At 53.1% G+C, this 12407-nt stretch overlaps 5 protein-coding genes across 5 annotated transcripts; 3 read left to right on the top strand and 2 right to left on the bottom strand.

The window, feature by feature from the left end:
* Positions 1-877: 877 nt before the first annotated feature.
* Positions 878-2354, top strand: VE01_08319 (uncharacterized protein; the record flags this gene model as incomplete). Its single annotated transcript, XM_018277745.2, has 1 exon — positions 878-2354. The coding sequence occupies one exon, from the start codon at positions 878-880 to the stop codon at positions 2258-2260; it is 1383 nt and encodes a 460-aa protein (XP_018127325.1). The 3' UTR covers positions 2261-2354.
* Positions 2355-4440, top strand: VE01_08320 (uncharacterized protein; the record flags this gene model as incomplete). Its single annotated transcript, XM_018277746.2, has 1 exon — positions 2355-4440. The coding sequence occupies exon 1, from the start codon at positions 2539-2541 to the stop codon at positions 4438-4440; it is 1902 nt and encodes a 633-aa protein (XP_018127337.1). The 5' UTR covers positions 2355-2538.
* Positions 4441-4545: 105 nt separating this feature from the next.
* Positions 4546-5610, bottom strand: VE01_08321 (uncharacterized protein; the record flags this gene model as incomplete). Its single annotated transcript, XM_018277747.2, has 3 exons — positions 5278-5610; positions 4606-5217; positions 4546-4551 (listed from the first exon to the last, which is right to left on the bottom strand). The coding sequence occupies exons 1-3, from the start codon at positions 5362-5364 to the stop codon at positions 4546-4548; spliced, it is 705 nt and encodes a 234-aa protein (XP_018127338.1). The 5' UTR covers positions 5365-5610.
* Positions 5611-6648: 1038 nt separating this feature from the next.
* Positions 6649-7375, top strand: VE01_08322 (uncharacterized protein; the record flags this gene model as incomplete). The annotated part of the gene is made up of 3 exons (XM_018277748.1): positions 6649-6756; positions 6810-7077; positions 7164-7375. The coding sequence occupies 3 exons, from the start codon at positions 6649-6651 to the stop codon at positions 7373-7375; spliced, it is 588 nt and encodes a 195-aa protein (XP_018127339.1).
* A 653-nt stretch (positions 7376-8028) lies between these two features.
* VE01_08323 (uncharacterized protein) lies at positions 8029-9661 on the bottom strand (the record flags this gene model as incomplete). The annotated part of the gene is made up of 5 exons (XM_018277749.1): positions 8029-8034; positions 8096-8679; positions 8739-9072; positions 9170-9463; positions 9530-9661. The coding sequence occupies 5 exons, from the start codon at positions 9659-9661 to the stop codon at positions 8029-8031; spliced, it is 1350 nt and encodes a 449-aa protein (XP_018127340.1).
* Between the last annotated feature and the right edge of the window lie 2746 nt (positions 9662-12407).

Here is a 12407-nt window from a genome sequence, read left to right on the forward strand (position 1 = left end):
GCTCACCGTCTCCCCACTATCTCCACCTCCCCGCCGTCACGGGCAAAACCTTCACAAAAATCCGTCAGCGTGTGGATGTGGAGTGAGGGACCTAATGTGGCGCCTCGCCTCGCCTGTGCTGTGCTGTGGCTAACCCCTCCGCGCCAAGCCAGATCCAAGCTACAGCACACCACACTACACTACCCTCCCCCCAGCGCCGGCGCGGCTCGAAGATCCCACCCCATCTCAAGGTCCCTTCCCCGAGACCTTAATATAGGGTGTCCGACAGCATATCGATAGTTGATACTCGGCGTCACTTATGATATCCGCAAGGAGAAGGTGAGTCTGTTGAGGTGAGGAACTGGCGGGGAGGGTGAGACACGGAGACACTTGTTCCGGAAGGAGGGGATGGAGGTTGGGGGGGAGATGGGAGGGGAGAGGAAGAGGTGGTGGGATTGGGATTGGAAAATGGCGGAGGAAAGGGGGAGGGGGGAATCAGGAGATGGGAGTGATAGGCTTGGTCAGGATTGGTAAAGATCTCAGGTAGCTATCACATATAATATATGAGAGAAACACTGGCACAATATCCTGACCTCCGCGAGCAACAACGATTGGGAAGCGATGGACTATGTCGTGCTTGGGCGATTTATCCAGCCAGAGGACGACGATGAGATGCGTTTATTTGTACTATAGTTCCAGCGGCGATGACTCCGTACCCACGGCTCGGTAGGTTGGTAGACGACGACGACATGATAATGACGGCGCGGTGGGAGTGACGGTAGTTCGTAACGGTGACAGAAAGGCTGCGGCGACGAGAAAGCTGTTCTGGTGAGAAGGAGGGTGACTGTAGGGGAGTCGAGCCTAAAGCTACAGATGTTTATTACTAAGCCTCGTTAGAATGAATGCCTCCAGCGACGGTCGAGAACAACCAACCCCGCTCTTCGTCGAGTTGGAAGGCGAACAACCCGCCTCGCTTTCTATGGCCCCCTATCTACCGCAAGAGATTATTGATCTGATAATCTGGCACACCGAGGATAATCTGACGCTGGCCTCACTACGGCTGGTTTCAAGACTATGTCGGAGCAGTGCCACCCCTCTCTATTTCAGGCGGCTACCTATTATGTTATCGAACAACTCCGCTGCTAACATCGAAAACCTTACTCGATCACCTTATAGTAGCTATGTGGAAGAGCTCCATTGGGCTGACAAGGAACTCCAATACCAGTTAAATGACAACCTCGAGACTTTTCAAGACGCCTTTAAGGAGAGATTAGCAGGGTTATCGAGCGAGGCCGTAATAGAGTGGCATGAGAAATATCGCGCCTGGTACAGCGGACAGGAAAGCTTGTACTATCCCATTTACGTTGGGACTGGCGAGAAAACCTTCGACGTGAGGGGTTTCGTCAACCTGAAAAGGGTGTCTGTTACCAATGACTGTGAAGCTGGGGCTGAGCAATACCCAACTGCACTCGAGGCACCAGATATCCTCGACCGTCCCGCCCCATGGAGCACCACGAGATCGTGCAGCCCGCAGCGGGGAGGCACGTATGTCATGATTCTGAAGTCTCTAGCTACGCTAAACAGGCTCACGCATTTGTCTATCAAAACAGAGGGCGCGAAATGGGAGAGGGTATTCATGTCTCCCCGTCAGATACCTAATGGAACTAGACCGGTATCGCTGTCGCTGTTTGAAAGCATCACGCACCTCGATATTGATCTGTGCATGTGGGACGTGCATCCGTATGGCCATATACCAACACCTCAGTGCCGTGTCATAAACTTTGGAGAGGCTAGAAACCTCGAGTCGCTGACTTGGAAAACCCATCTCCATGCCGTGGATGAGGCAGGGAACCTAGGGAGGCCGCTAAAGGGGCTCCAGGCCGCTCGCTGGTGTCCTCCTGTATTTGCAATTCGCTCTGAACTCTATCCCAAACTCCGCTACCTTGAGGTCGATTGCTTCCGCGTTTCTATACATTGGCTCATAACTGGCTTAACGGCTCTGCAATCGTCCCTCCAGTCTCTCATCTTGAGACGCTGCATTTTCAAGCCCCCTCTTGCGAAGATATTCGTGGAACTCCGGAAGAGAAAAATCGTGCCACCTGTGGCTATATTTGAGAACAGCCAAAACAATGCCAGTCAACCAGATCCGGAGAGACCAAACGTTTTGAATGAAGTTGCTATTACACGATATCTAGTCTGGTTGGGGATGAAGGAAACCTTGTGTCTGCACTCCTGGGATGAGCAGATTGAGGCCTATGAGGAGCGGGCTCTGAGAGTGTGAAAAGATGGATTTACGCCGCATAAGACAGCGACGGATGCTACCATTTTCAGCAGCTTCTTTGCCGTCAGACAATTAAATGGAGTTGACTTTACGTACGCGTCGTGTTACTCGTAATAAATTTGTTATAACTTTATTATAAGTGATAATTTGAGATTATGTCATCACGGACCGGGCCCATCGGCGCCCTGACTAGGGAAACGCCGACCAAAATATTGTCGTCAGCTAAATCCGATTCCACGACTTCCACAAAGTCTGCCTCCCCACCATAAGCCAACACCATGCCGCGAATCCCACCGCGGCTCATCCAGAGCTACATATTCGGTGGCAGCATCCGTTCACACCAATGCCTCCGCCCCAGCCGCACAGCCACGGCATCCCTCCTCCGCCCCCTCCACACCAGCCCAGCGCGGCATAGCCCAGGAGTCGAGCCTCCCTCCCCCAACGACGCCGGCGACGAACCCTACGTCCCCCTCCGCAAACAAATCAAAGACGAGCTCAAGCGCCGCAAAGCTGCCGCGCGCAACCCCTCCTCCAGCCCCCCCAACGCCTCCGCCGAGCGTCTCCCAGACTGGGAACTCACAGTTGGCATCGAGATCCACGCCCAGCTCAACACCCCCACGAAGCTCTTCTCCGTCGCCTCAACCGCGCCCTCCCCCACCCCAAACACGAACATCACGCCCTTTGACCTCGCCATCCCGGGCTCCCAGCCCATATTCCAGCCTACAACCCTCATCCCCGCCGTGCGCGCCGCGCTGGCCCTGAACTGCACTATCCACAATACCTCCACCTTCGACCGCAAACACTACTTCCACTGGGACCAACCGGCCGGCTACCAGCTGACGCAGTTCTACCGCCCCTTCGCGACAGATGGACACATCACACTCTACGAACATGACGGCATCTCCCCCGAAGACTGCCCCATGGTGACCATCGGCATCAAACAAGTGCAGATGGAACAAGACACCGCCAAAACCATCACAACCACCGACGCCGACGGCTCCGAATCCCACCTAATCGACTACTCCCGCGTCGGCACCCCCCTCATTGAAATCATCACACACCCCCACCTCGCCCACCCCCGCACAGCCGCCGCACTCATCCGCAAAATCCAAACCCTCCTCCACTCCGTCAACGCCTGCGTCATCGGCATGGAAAGCGGTGGTCTCCGCGCAGACGTCAATGTCTCCGTGCGACCCCGCGAGTCCGCATCAGTAGAGCTAGGCCAGCGCACGGAGATCAAAAATCTCTCCTCCTACAAGAGTATCCGCGACGCCATCGTCGCCGAGCGCACGCGCCAGATCGACGTCCTCGAGTCCGGCGGCGTCGTCCTCGGCGAAACCCGCGGCTTCAGCGTCGGCGACTCGGAGACGAGACGACTACGCGCTAAGGAGGGAGAGGTAGATTACAGATACATGCCCGACCCCGACATCCCCCCCATCATAATCGGCACCGACCTCGTCACCCGCCTCTCCGAGACCCTCGGCACGCTCCCCGACGCCGAAATCGGAATCCTCGTACAGGAATACGGTATCTCGCTCAAAGACGCCCTTTCCCTCGTCGCCCTCGAGAATGGAGGCAGGGCAGAGTACCTCTACGCCGTCGTCGAAGAACTACGACCTTTTCTCCCCCCTGCCGCTGCCGCCGCCGGCGGCATAGTCCCCCTGGCCCGCAAGGCGGGGAACTGGGTCCTCCATGAGCTGGGCGCCGCTGCCAACTCGGCTGTCGAGGCAGGGAACGATGCACCCCTCTTTGATGACGAGGGTGTGTGCGTCGTCTCTCCCGCGCAGATGGCGCGGATCATATACCACGTTGAGCGCGGTGCCATAACAGGAGCGACGGGGAAGGAGCTCCTCGCCGGATTCGTAGCAGCAGCTGGTGACGGGAAGGGAGCGCCGATTACGAGTGGCGATGAGGTAGATGCGGTTATCGAGAGGGAGGGGATGTGGTTTAAGGGGCTGGATGAAGAGGGGTATAAAGCGCTTGTTGTGGCGACGAGGGAGGATCGGATTGTGGAGGATGTGAGGAAGAAGGGGTGGGAGAAGGGGAGGGGGAAGATTATGTATTGGGTTGGGCGGATGGTGAGGGAGGGTGGTGGAGGGGTTGATGCCAAGGTTGCGGAGGGGTGGGTTAGGAGGGCGTTGGAGGAGGAGATTGGGGTTGATGGGAAGAAGGGGGAGTGAAGGGGGGGTGTAGAATATTGTAATTTATGTAATATACCGTACAAATACCAACGCTTTTTTGACAGCTTCAGCGCAACAACAACTCGTTGTGCACGCATACCCCATCTACAACTTCTTACACAAAACCACACACCCATCCGCCCTCACCCCTTTTTCCCCACTCACCCCGCCATCCATAACAACCCCCCACCTCTCAAATCCCTGCCTCCCATAAAACCTATCGGCACCCTCATTCCCCGCCCCCATAACAAGATGAACCCCCCGCACCTCCCTCCCCCTCAATTCCTCCATCAACCTTTCTATCATCTTCGCCCCCAACCCCTTGGATTGAAAGGCGGGGAGGATATCGATGTGAAGGTGTGCCGGGTACTCCTCTACCAATTCTGGAAAATCGCTGTGGAGCATCGACGACGGGTTGTGGAGAGCTTGCAGCATCCCTCCTCCCAGCGTGGCTCCCGACCATGGAAGCGCGGGTGGTGGAGGCGCGGCCCACGAGGAGGGGAGGCTGGGGAGGTAGGTCTCCTCGTATGCAGCGACAAATGAGGGCGTTGAAGGTGCGCAGAGGATGTAGCCTACGCAGTTTGCGGGTACTAGGCTTGACGTTCCCGTTACATCCTCGTTATTGCTGTCATTAGAGGCGGAGGCGGAAGCATCCAGGACGAAACATGTCCCGGGTTCTAGCCGCACATAGGGGATTGCCCATAGATACGGCCCCAGTGGTGCTGACGGCGCGGGGGCGAGGACGGAGCGTACGTCTGGGGGAGCGGTGATTTCGCACTGGGGGTGTTAGATTTATGTCTTGCAATTGGGTGATAGGGGGACTGGAGGGGGGCGTACGATGCGCGAGACAGCTACTTCGTCCCACGAGTCTGGAGCAGAATTGAATGGTCTAATCACGATCCCTGACTCTGAGTCTGAGGCCATCTTTCTTTCTGTCTCCTCAGATGTTATGGTAGATGTTGCTATTGCTGTTGGTTTCGGTGTTGGCGGGGTAAGTGTGAGTACTAGTAGTAAATCGAGGGGTAATTATGTCATTCCAATATCACCACAAACAGCAGTCGCGACGCAGGTGCGAACACCCATCTATATAGGCCCCTCCCACCCCGCGTCCCACTTCCCCTCCCACGGTGCAACGTTCGCCGTCCAACATCGCCGTCACCTACCTAGCCCCTCGGCGCCAGTTACCACGACGGTGGGTGGCGCACGAACCGGTCCGCTATCCCGGGGCAAACACCGAAGGCCGAAGTTACGCCGTGCGCCTCGCTCTCTCACTTTCACCACCAATGGATCAAATTCCTTCTCATATCCCCGTCGACGCGCGCCGCCAGTTCACTCCCGTCTCTCTAGCACTAGGAAACTCACCCGTGCTGTCCGGTCCTCGCCGCCATGCCCATCTCCACCGCATGACCCCTCCTCCCCCACTTCATCGGCAATCCCAACTTCACCGAACCCTACCGCTCCGCCCCCGACTACGCCGACTCCAATGACACCGTATTCTACACCATCGCTGAATCATCAGCCTCGAGTCACGCAAGCGCCGCGGTCTAGTAGACCCCGCTAGACTATCTAGCATCGTACATGCTTAATGAGCAGCTCCAGCCAGGCGGCCCCGACCCCAACCCCCCCTCCCCGCCTTGAGGTGCGCCCGCCCGACAACCAGATTGTCGGCGCTGACGCCGACGCTACAGGGGAATGGTGGAGTGGGGGGGTTGCTAGGGTTGGATTGGGGGGAGTGGTGTGGGGTTGGAAACGACAATGTAAATGTGCTTATTGATTGATCGATTATAAATTATCATCCACCCCCCCAACATCTAATCCAAAACACCAACCCTCTCGCCCTCTATCCCGTCTAACACTAAGACCCTCACCCTCCCATCGGATATGTTGAGGAGAAGAAGGTCAATCTCTAGGATACGCTCGTTTTGACCCTGAAATGATAGGTTTCCTTTGTGATCACAGCGGGCAGCTCCCCGATTAGCTCTCATGCGCCAGCGTATGCAGCCACCCGTTCAATCACCAACTGAACTCCTAGATCCTGAGGGCGCGTTGGGGATTTGGGGATGTCCCCAGAGGCCTACAAATACAATACGTATGCCCGTAGGCAAAGTGATAGTTCAATTGATCTATCTATTCTATTAACTGTACTGATTGCTATTTGTTCTATATACTGTACCGATTGAAGCCTCCTGTTCCATTCTGCTAGCCACAATGCCCATCTCCACCGCCGACCTTTCCTCCACCGCCGAACTCCCCTCCCCCACCACCACCCCTATCCTCACCCCCGAGACAGCCTATCTCGACATCATCGGCGCTGCGGTCAACCAGAGAAAACCCAGATTCGCCTCAACCTACAGCACCACGCTCTCAAGCTCCACAACGGCTGCGACGACCGCGTCCTCTACACCATCAGCTGTATCTCCAGCACGATAGAGCTCATGCACGACCTAGACGCCCACCAACTATCCCACTGCGCGCAAGTCTTCAACGAATCCCTCCGGGACACCACCAACTCCTCCGTCCAGGCGCGAACATTCTCCCAGATCGAAGCAGGCGCCACCTTCGCCGCCAGTGAGGTCCCGCACGTCTCGATCCTCACCACCATCGCCTTTCGCCAAGCGGCACGCATATACGCGCTCGGTGTGTTGGGGCGCTACGCCCGCCGCTCCGACAGCATCCGCCCCCTCGTGTCGTGTCTGACTCGGACGCTAACACTGTTGCCCAAGGCGAATGGCCCCGGCGAAGCGGGGCAGCTATGGATGTATCTCGTTGGTGGAGCGCGAGCATGCCCGCCAATGCATTTCGGGTGTTTTTGCCGGCGCGGATGGAGCGCGAGAGGGATAGGAGATTTAGGGCTGTGGTGATTAAGATGATGGAGGCGTGGGGGAAGGATGATGATACAAGGGAGGGCATGGGGGAATGGACGCGTGCGGTGTAGTTGCGTTGGGGTGGGGAAGCTGGTGATACGGATAGAGCCTATAGGGGCGTGTTTGTTAGTTTTTATGTAATTGCAAATGGGCGTTCAGATGGGATGTACAGGTCTGACAACTTGTGGCCTTTCCAAATGGCGCATCAGTGGTAGATTGTGAGAAACTATGATTTAAATGCGATGCTTGGTTCTCATCTCTAAAGTATGATCCTCCCTCCTAATATCTGAACCAAAATACCACTCTCCTCCCCCCCACTATCTCCACATTCCCCACGTCCAACTCATCCCTTTCCAAAGTCTGCACATGAAATTACCATCTTCCAAGGGAATTGCGAGCGCTGTGATTCACTGTGAAAACTATTAAACCTCAGTTTATGATATTGTCAAGCCCGATCATCTGTAGCTTATGGTGTGGCTAGATTATAGTAGGACCGTCAACCAGAGAGAGGGACAAACAGAACACATTCTATATATATATATAGAATGTATTGACACCGGAATCTCGACACTGCCCATCCCGAACGGGAATTTGCCCTCCACGCCGATTTTGCTCGGGCCAGGCTCTGGGCCAGCTACGGCTCACCTACAGCTCGAGTTCACAGGTGAGCAGACCATCTACAGCTCAGATCAGTTCAGGTTTGCTTAGGTCTGCTCAAGTTTGCTCACCACTGCTAAGGTGAAATACGTCAAGGCTGTCGAAGTTAACTAAACCTTTTCTCCACTCCCTACAATAACAGTTTCTTCCTCCAAGCTACTCGAACTCTTATTTCCCTCTCCCTCACCACCAACTTCCGCAGTCTTATCCCAGACCCCAAACACAGCGATTAATGTAAACGGCACAGTCACTGCCCACAGAACAAAAGCCAATATCATCGAGTTCAGATTAGACCAATGTGTAGCCCCCACCACATAAGCAAAGGTACTCCCAACAGACTCCCAAGACCTCAATATCCCAGTCGTTCTTGAAATATCGCCGGCCTTCTGCTCCGCACCAGTCTCGCCCATCAGCCAATAAAGATAAGTTTGGAGCATCTCATAGAAGAATTTGAAGAGTAAATATACGACGAAGGCGGAGTTGAAAATCTTTCCAGAGCCGATGTCCAGAGTCGGTGCTTCGGATTTGGATGAGAATTCCGCTTGAACAGCAGCTATCCAGGCCCAGGATGCCGTGATGAAAAATGCAATGACGACGTATACCCACTTTGGCTTCGCAAGGTTCAGGTCGAGAATGATACCAGTGAGGATGTTTCCAGCGAACCCGACGATGGCTGTTAGAAGGGATGCCAATGCTCGAGCTCGAACAGTGAAGTATCCTAACCCAACGAGTAAGACATCTACCGATTGGAGAGAAGGGAAAGAAACAAAGACTAACCTGTAAGATAATTACCCTGGTATGTCACACCCCATTGGCCGGCAATAAATACGGGGATCAATAACAAAATCCTCCGACTCTTCATCTGTTTCCAAAGAGCTCTTGCCTCGATACTAATGCTTGTTTGTTTCATATACGGTATCTTCGTGCCGTCGCTCCTCACAACTTTATCCGGTTGGGAAAGCAGCAGAGCAAATGGAGCACCAAGAGACGAAATGGCAATCAGACCCAAATAAGTGTTGTAAGATACCTTACCAGCATGTGTCGTCTTCACGTTGAGCGCAAGGGAGATTGCTCCTCCAACTAGTGGTCCTAGTTGTCGAATGCACATCCACTAGAGCAAACTGTCAGCATATTTTCGCTGGGGTTTGGGAGAACGAGGAGGAAGAGGGGGTTTGAAATACACAAGAATAATAAAGGGGGCTTCATACAATGCCTACATATCGTCCTCTCTTCGACTCTTCAGGATAGCCAACTGCAATCGCCGCCTCGCTAGCCCAAAGTAACGAAGCACCAATCCCACAAAGCACTGCTCCCAAAAGCATAAACCACTCATTTCCATAGCGGTTATTGCAGTAGAGGCCAGCGGCGTAGGGTGTATAAAATGCAGCTCCGATGACTAGAGTCCATTTTGCAGAAATCTTGTTTGATATTCCTCCTGCGATTGTGCAGCCGAAACTCATTATTCCGTATGTTAATGCATTAGCTGCGTTGTTGAGCCATGGCTGTATAATTAACGGGTCGTTAGTAAGTGGGGATGGGATTAAAGTAGAGGATTGGATTTAACATACTGTAGCTTGGCCACCAGCGCCGAGATTATTTAGTGCTGTCCATATTCCAGGCTCACAGAAGGCAACAAGACCAACGATGATAATCTGGAAGAGACAGGAGCGGTAGAACTGGGGGATGGCGATGGAAACCATCTTCACGTATGGGTAGATCACGTAGGTTGGGTTAAAAACGTTAAATGGAAGAAATTGTTAGGAAAACATAATTATAAACGATAACATTATTTTAATATCTCATATACTGAAAATATATATAAAAATATAGTGAGCACGACATGCCCCATAGCAAAGACGACACCTAAAATCGGCCGAGCATTCAATTGCCGATATTATGGAGACAAGACATTTAAAAATACCCTGAGTTACAATTCGCTGTAACCTCTAGGTTGGAAGTAATGCTTGTCTTGTGCATATAATGCAGGTATAGGCCTGGCCCCTTTGATGGGTATTTGGGGTCTCTAGAGGTGGCTTCTCGCCGAAGTCAGTTTGGAGGGGTTGGTGGGGCATGTTTGCTCCTTCGGCATTCTGCCTTAACGGAGGAGAGCACGCCATCCCATTCCCCTAATTGCCGTTCTAACTAATGCCAGATTGCATATTCTAATAATTTACTGTTAATCTCTGCTAACCTGAATAGCTTCATGAGGTCGGCGCATTTTGAGCAGCTTGCTGCTATTATGAATCTGAATTGCTTGAGTGACTCCCTGTTATCCTCGGCCTAGTTTCACAGTTGTCGCGGGAAGGAAGCATATAACAGCTCAGGTCCAAAGCTGGAGGTGTAAATTGACCATGTTGAGGTGCTGGTATCGAATTGTCTGTAATAAATTCAAATTATGTTAAATAAGATGATTAGCATGAGTTGTAGTAATAAAGCAGGAGAATATATATATATATATATTTATACTTTTTTTCTCACAAAATACCAAAATACCCAAAAATATATCCCCAACCAAGTCATTCTACAATAAAACCTATTAATTAGCCACACTATAAATCACAATATCAAATCCCATTCATCATCCCCCCCCCAATCTAATACTCGAAATTTGACCCCCAGCACACTGGCAAAACCCAACACCAACATCACCACCACCTCCCCTCCCGCCGCCCCCGCCGCCCCCACAACCACAAACCCGGGCCCAAGCCACACCACACCACACCACACCACGGCCCGGCAGTGCACCCACCAGCCATACCACGTGTTCGCGCGTGTGTGTGCCGGACGGAACACGAGTAAGGTAAGGTAAGGTAAGGTAAGGTAAGCTATTGTGGATGTGCGCCTCCAACGGAAAGGGCGTGAATGGGGGTGCCGTTGCGGTGCGGGGTGTGGGATAGATGCGGGGGAGTCGGAAGTCTGGTTGTCGGTGTGTTCGTTACCTGGTTCTGCGGGGGGATATGGGGGATATGGATATGGATTGTGGTGAGCTGGACCGAGTAGGTGTAAGATCGGGTATTCGAACTGGCGGCGGTTAGAAGTCCGTACAGAGTCATGAGCAGCGGGCGGTGAGTGCGCACGTGGGGTGGGTGGGTGTCACGTGCGTTGTCACATGCTAGGCTGGTTCCCCTGAAAATTAAAATCCGGTTTATCTCCAGGACACGTGATGAATAAATGTATGGTGTGTGCGTGAGATTGGGTAGGGTAGAGTAGACGGGTCGGGCGGTTCTTGGCAAAGATGATGACGATGCTGTTCGGGATGGGGATGTGATACAGAGATGGGAGTTGCTGGTTGTGAGAGGGAAACTTAGGGGGAGGTGGTGGGACGGCTGGTTGTGGCGGAACGGGCGTGTTTGTGTGTGAGGAGGTCGACGTATGCGTTTGGGGAGGTTGACGTATGCGTTTGGGAGGAGGATGTATGTGTTTGATCGGGACTGCTGGTCTAAGGGGGTTTGTATGTGTCTAGGTGTCTTTGTGTGAGATTGTGTGTTGTTTGTATTGCTAGATCCGGGTGAGTTGTCTGTGTGTGTGAAGCTGTACTATGTATGAGGACGGTGGCCCTGTGTGTGTGCACGGCGGCTATTAAGCCAACTGTGGTAGGTGGATGGTAGGTGTATGGTATATATGATTATCTGTAGATCAATTGATCATATGAGCCTATGGAGCAGGTAGAACCCACGGCCACGACGACCACAATCTCTCTAGCATCAATTCCCTCTAGTAGAACCACAACCAGAACCACAATCTCTCCCTACTTACATACCATCAATTTCACATGCAGCAAACACGCCCGCGCCATGAAACAACTCTACCCGACGGTAGACGGAAGGGAAGTTGTACTTTTGGCGTATGGCGGTCGACGGAGTAAGTCGTACTATTACCCTATGGCGGTAGAGGGGAGTAAGTCGTACTATTACCCCATGTTGTTGCACATATACTATTACCAGATGCCGTCGTGCAGATAGCAGGAACGATGGGAATAGTGTCACAGTCGACAGCAAGCAGGTACGATGGGGATAATGTGTCGCCGTCGCTTTAACTTTAACAGCCGGCAGGTACGATGGGGATATAGTGTCGCCGTCGTACAGACAGCAGCAGCAGCAGCAGGTACGATGGGGATAGTGTCACCATCACCCTAAACAGCTAGTAGCAGGCAGGTACTATGGAGATAGATAGATAGTGCCACCGTCATCACCTCAAACCAGCTAGCTAGTAGGTATGACGGTGTCACTATCCCCATCACCCTAAACCAGCCAGCAAACCAGGAAACCACCAAACCAACAAAACAACCCGCACAAGCCAGCACAATCCCGCACAAACCAACACCAACACAACACACTGACGCGTGGTTGTACACCCGTCTTACCGCGAACCTCCCCTTCCCCTTTCCTCCTCCCGGCACTTGGCAGGAGAAGGTACTTCATCATTACATACAATTCCCCCTCTAGG

This window comes from Pseudogymnoascus verrucosus (assembly GCF_001662655.1).
Source record: "Pseudogymnoascus verrucosus strain UAMH 10579 unplaced genomic scaffold scaffold_47, whole genome shotgun sequence".
NCBI classification, from domain to species: domain Eukaryota; kingdom Fungi; phylum Ascomycota; class Leotiomycetes; order Thelebolales; family Thelebolaceae; genus Pseudogymnoascus; species Pseudogymnoascus verrucosus.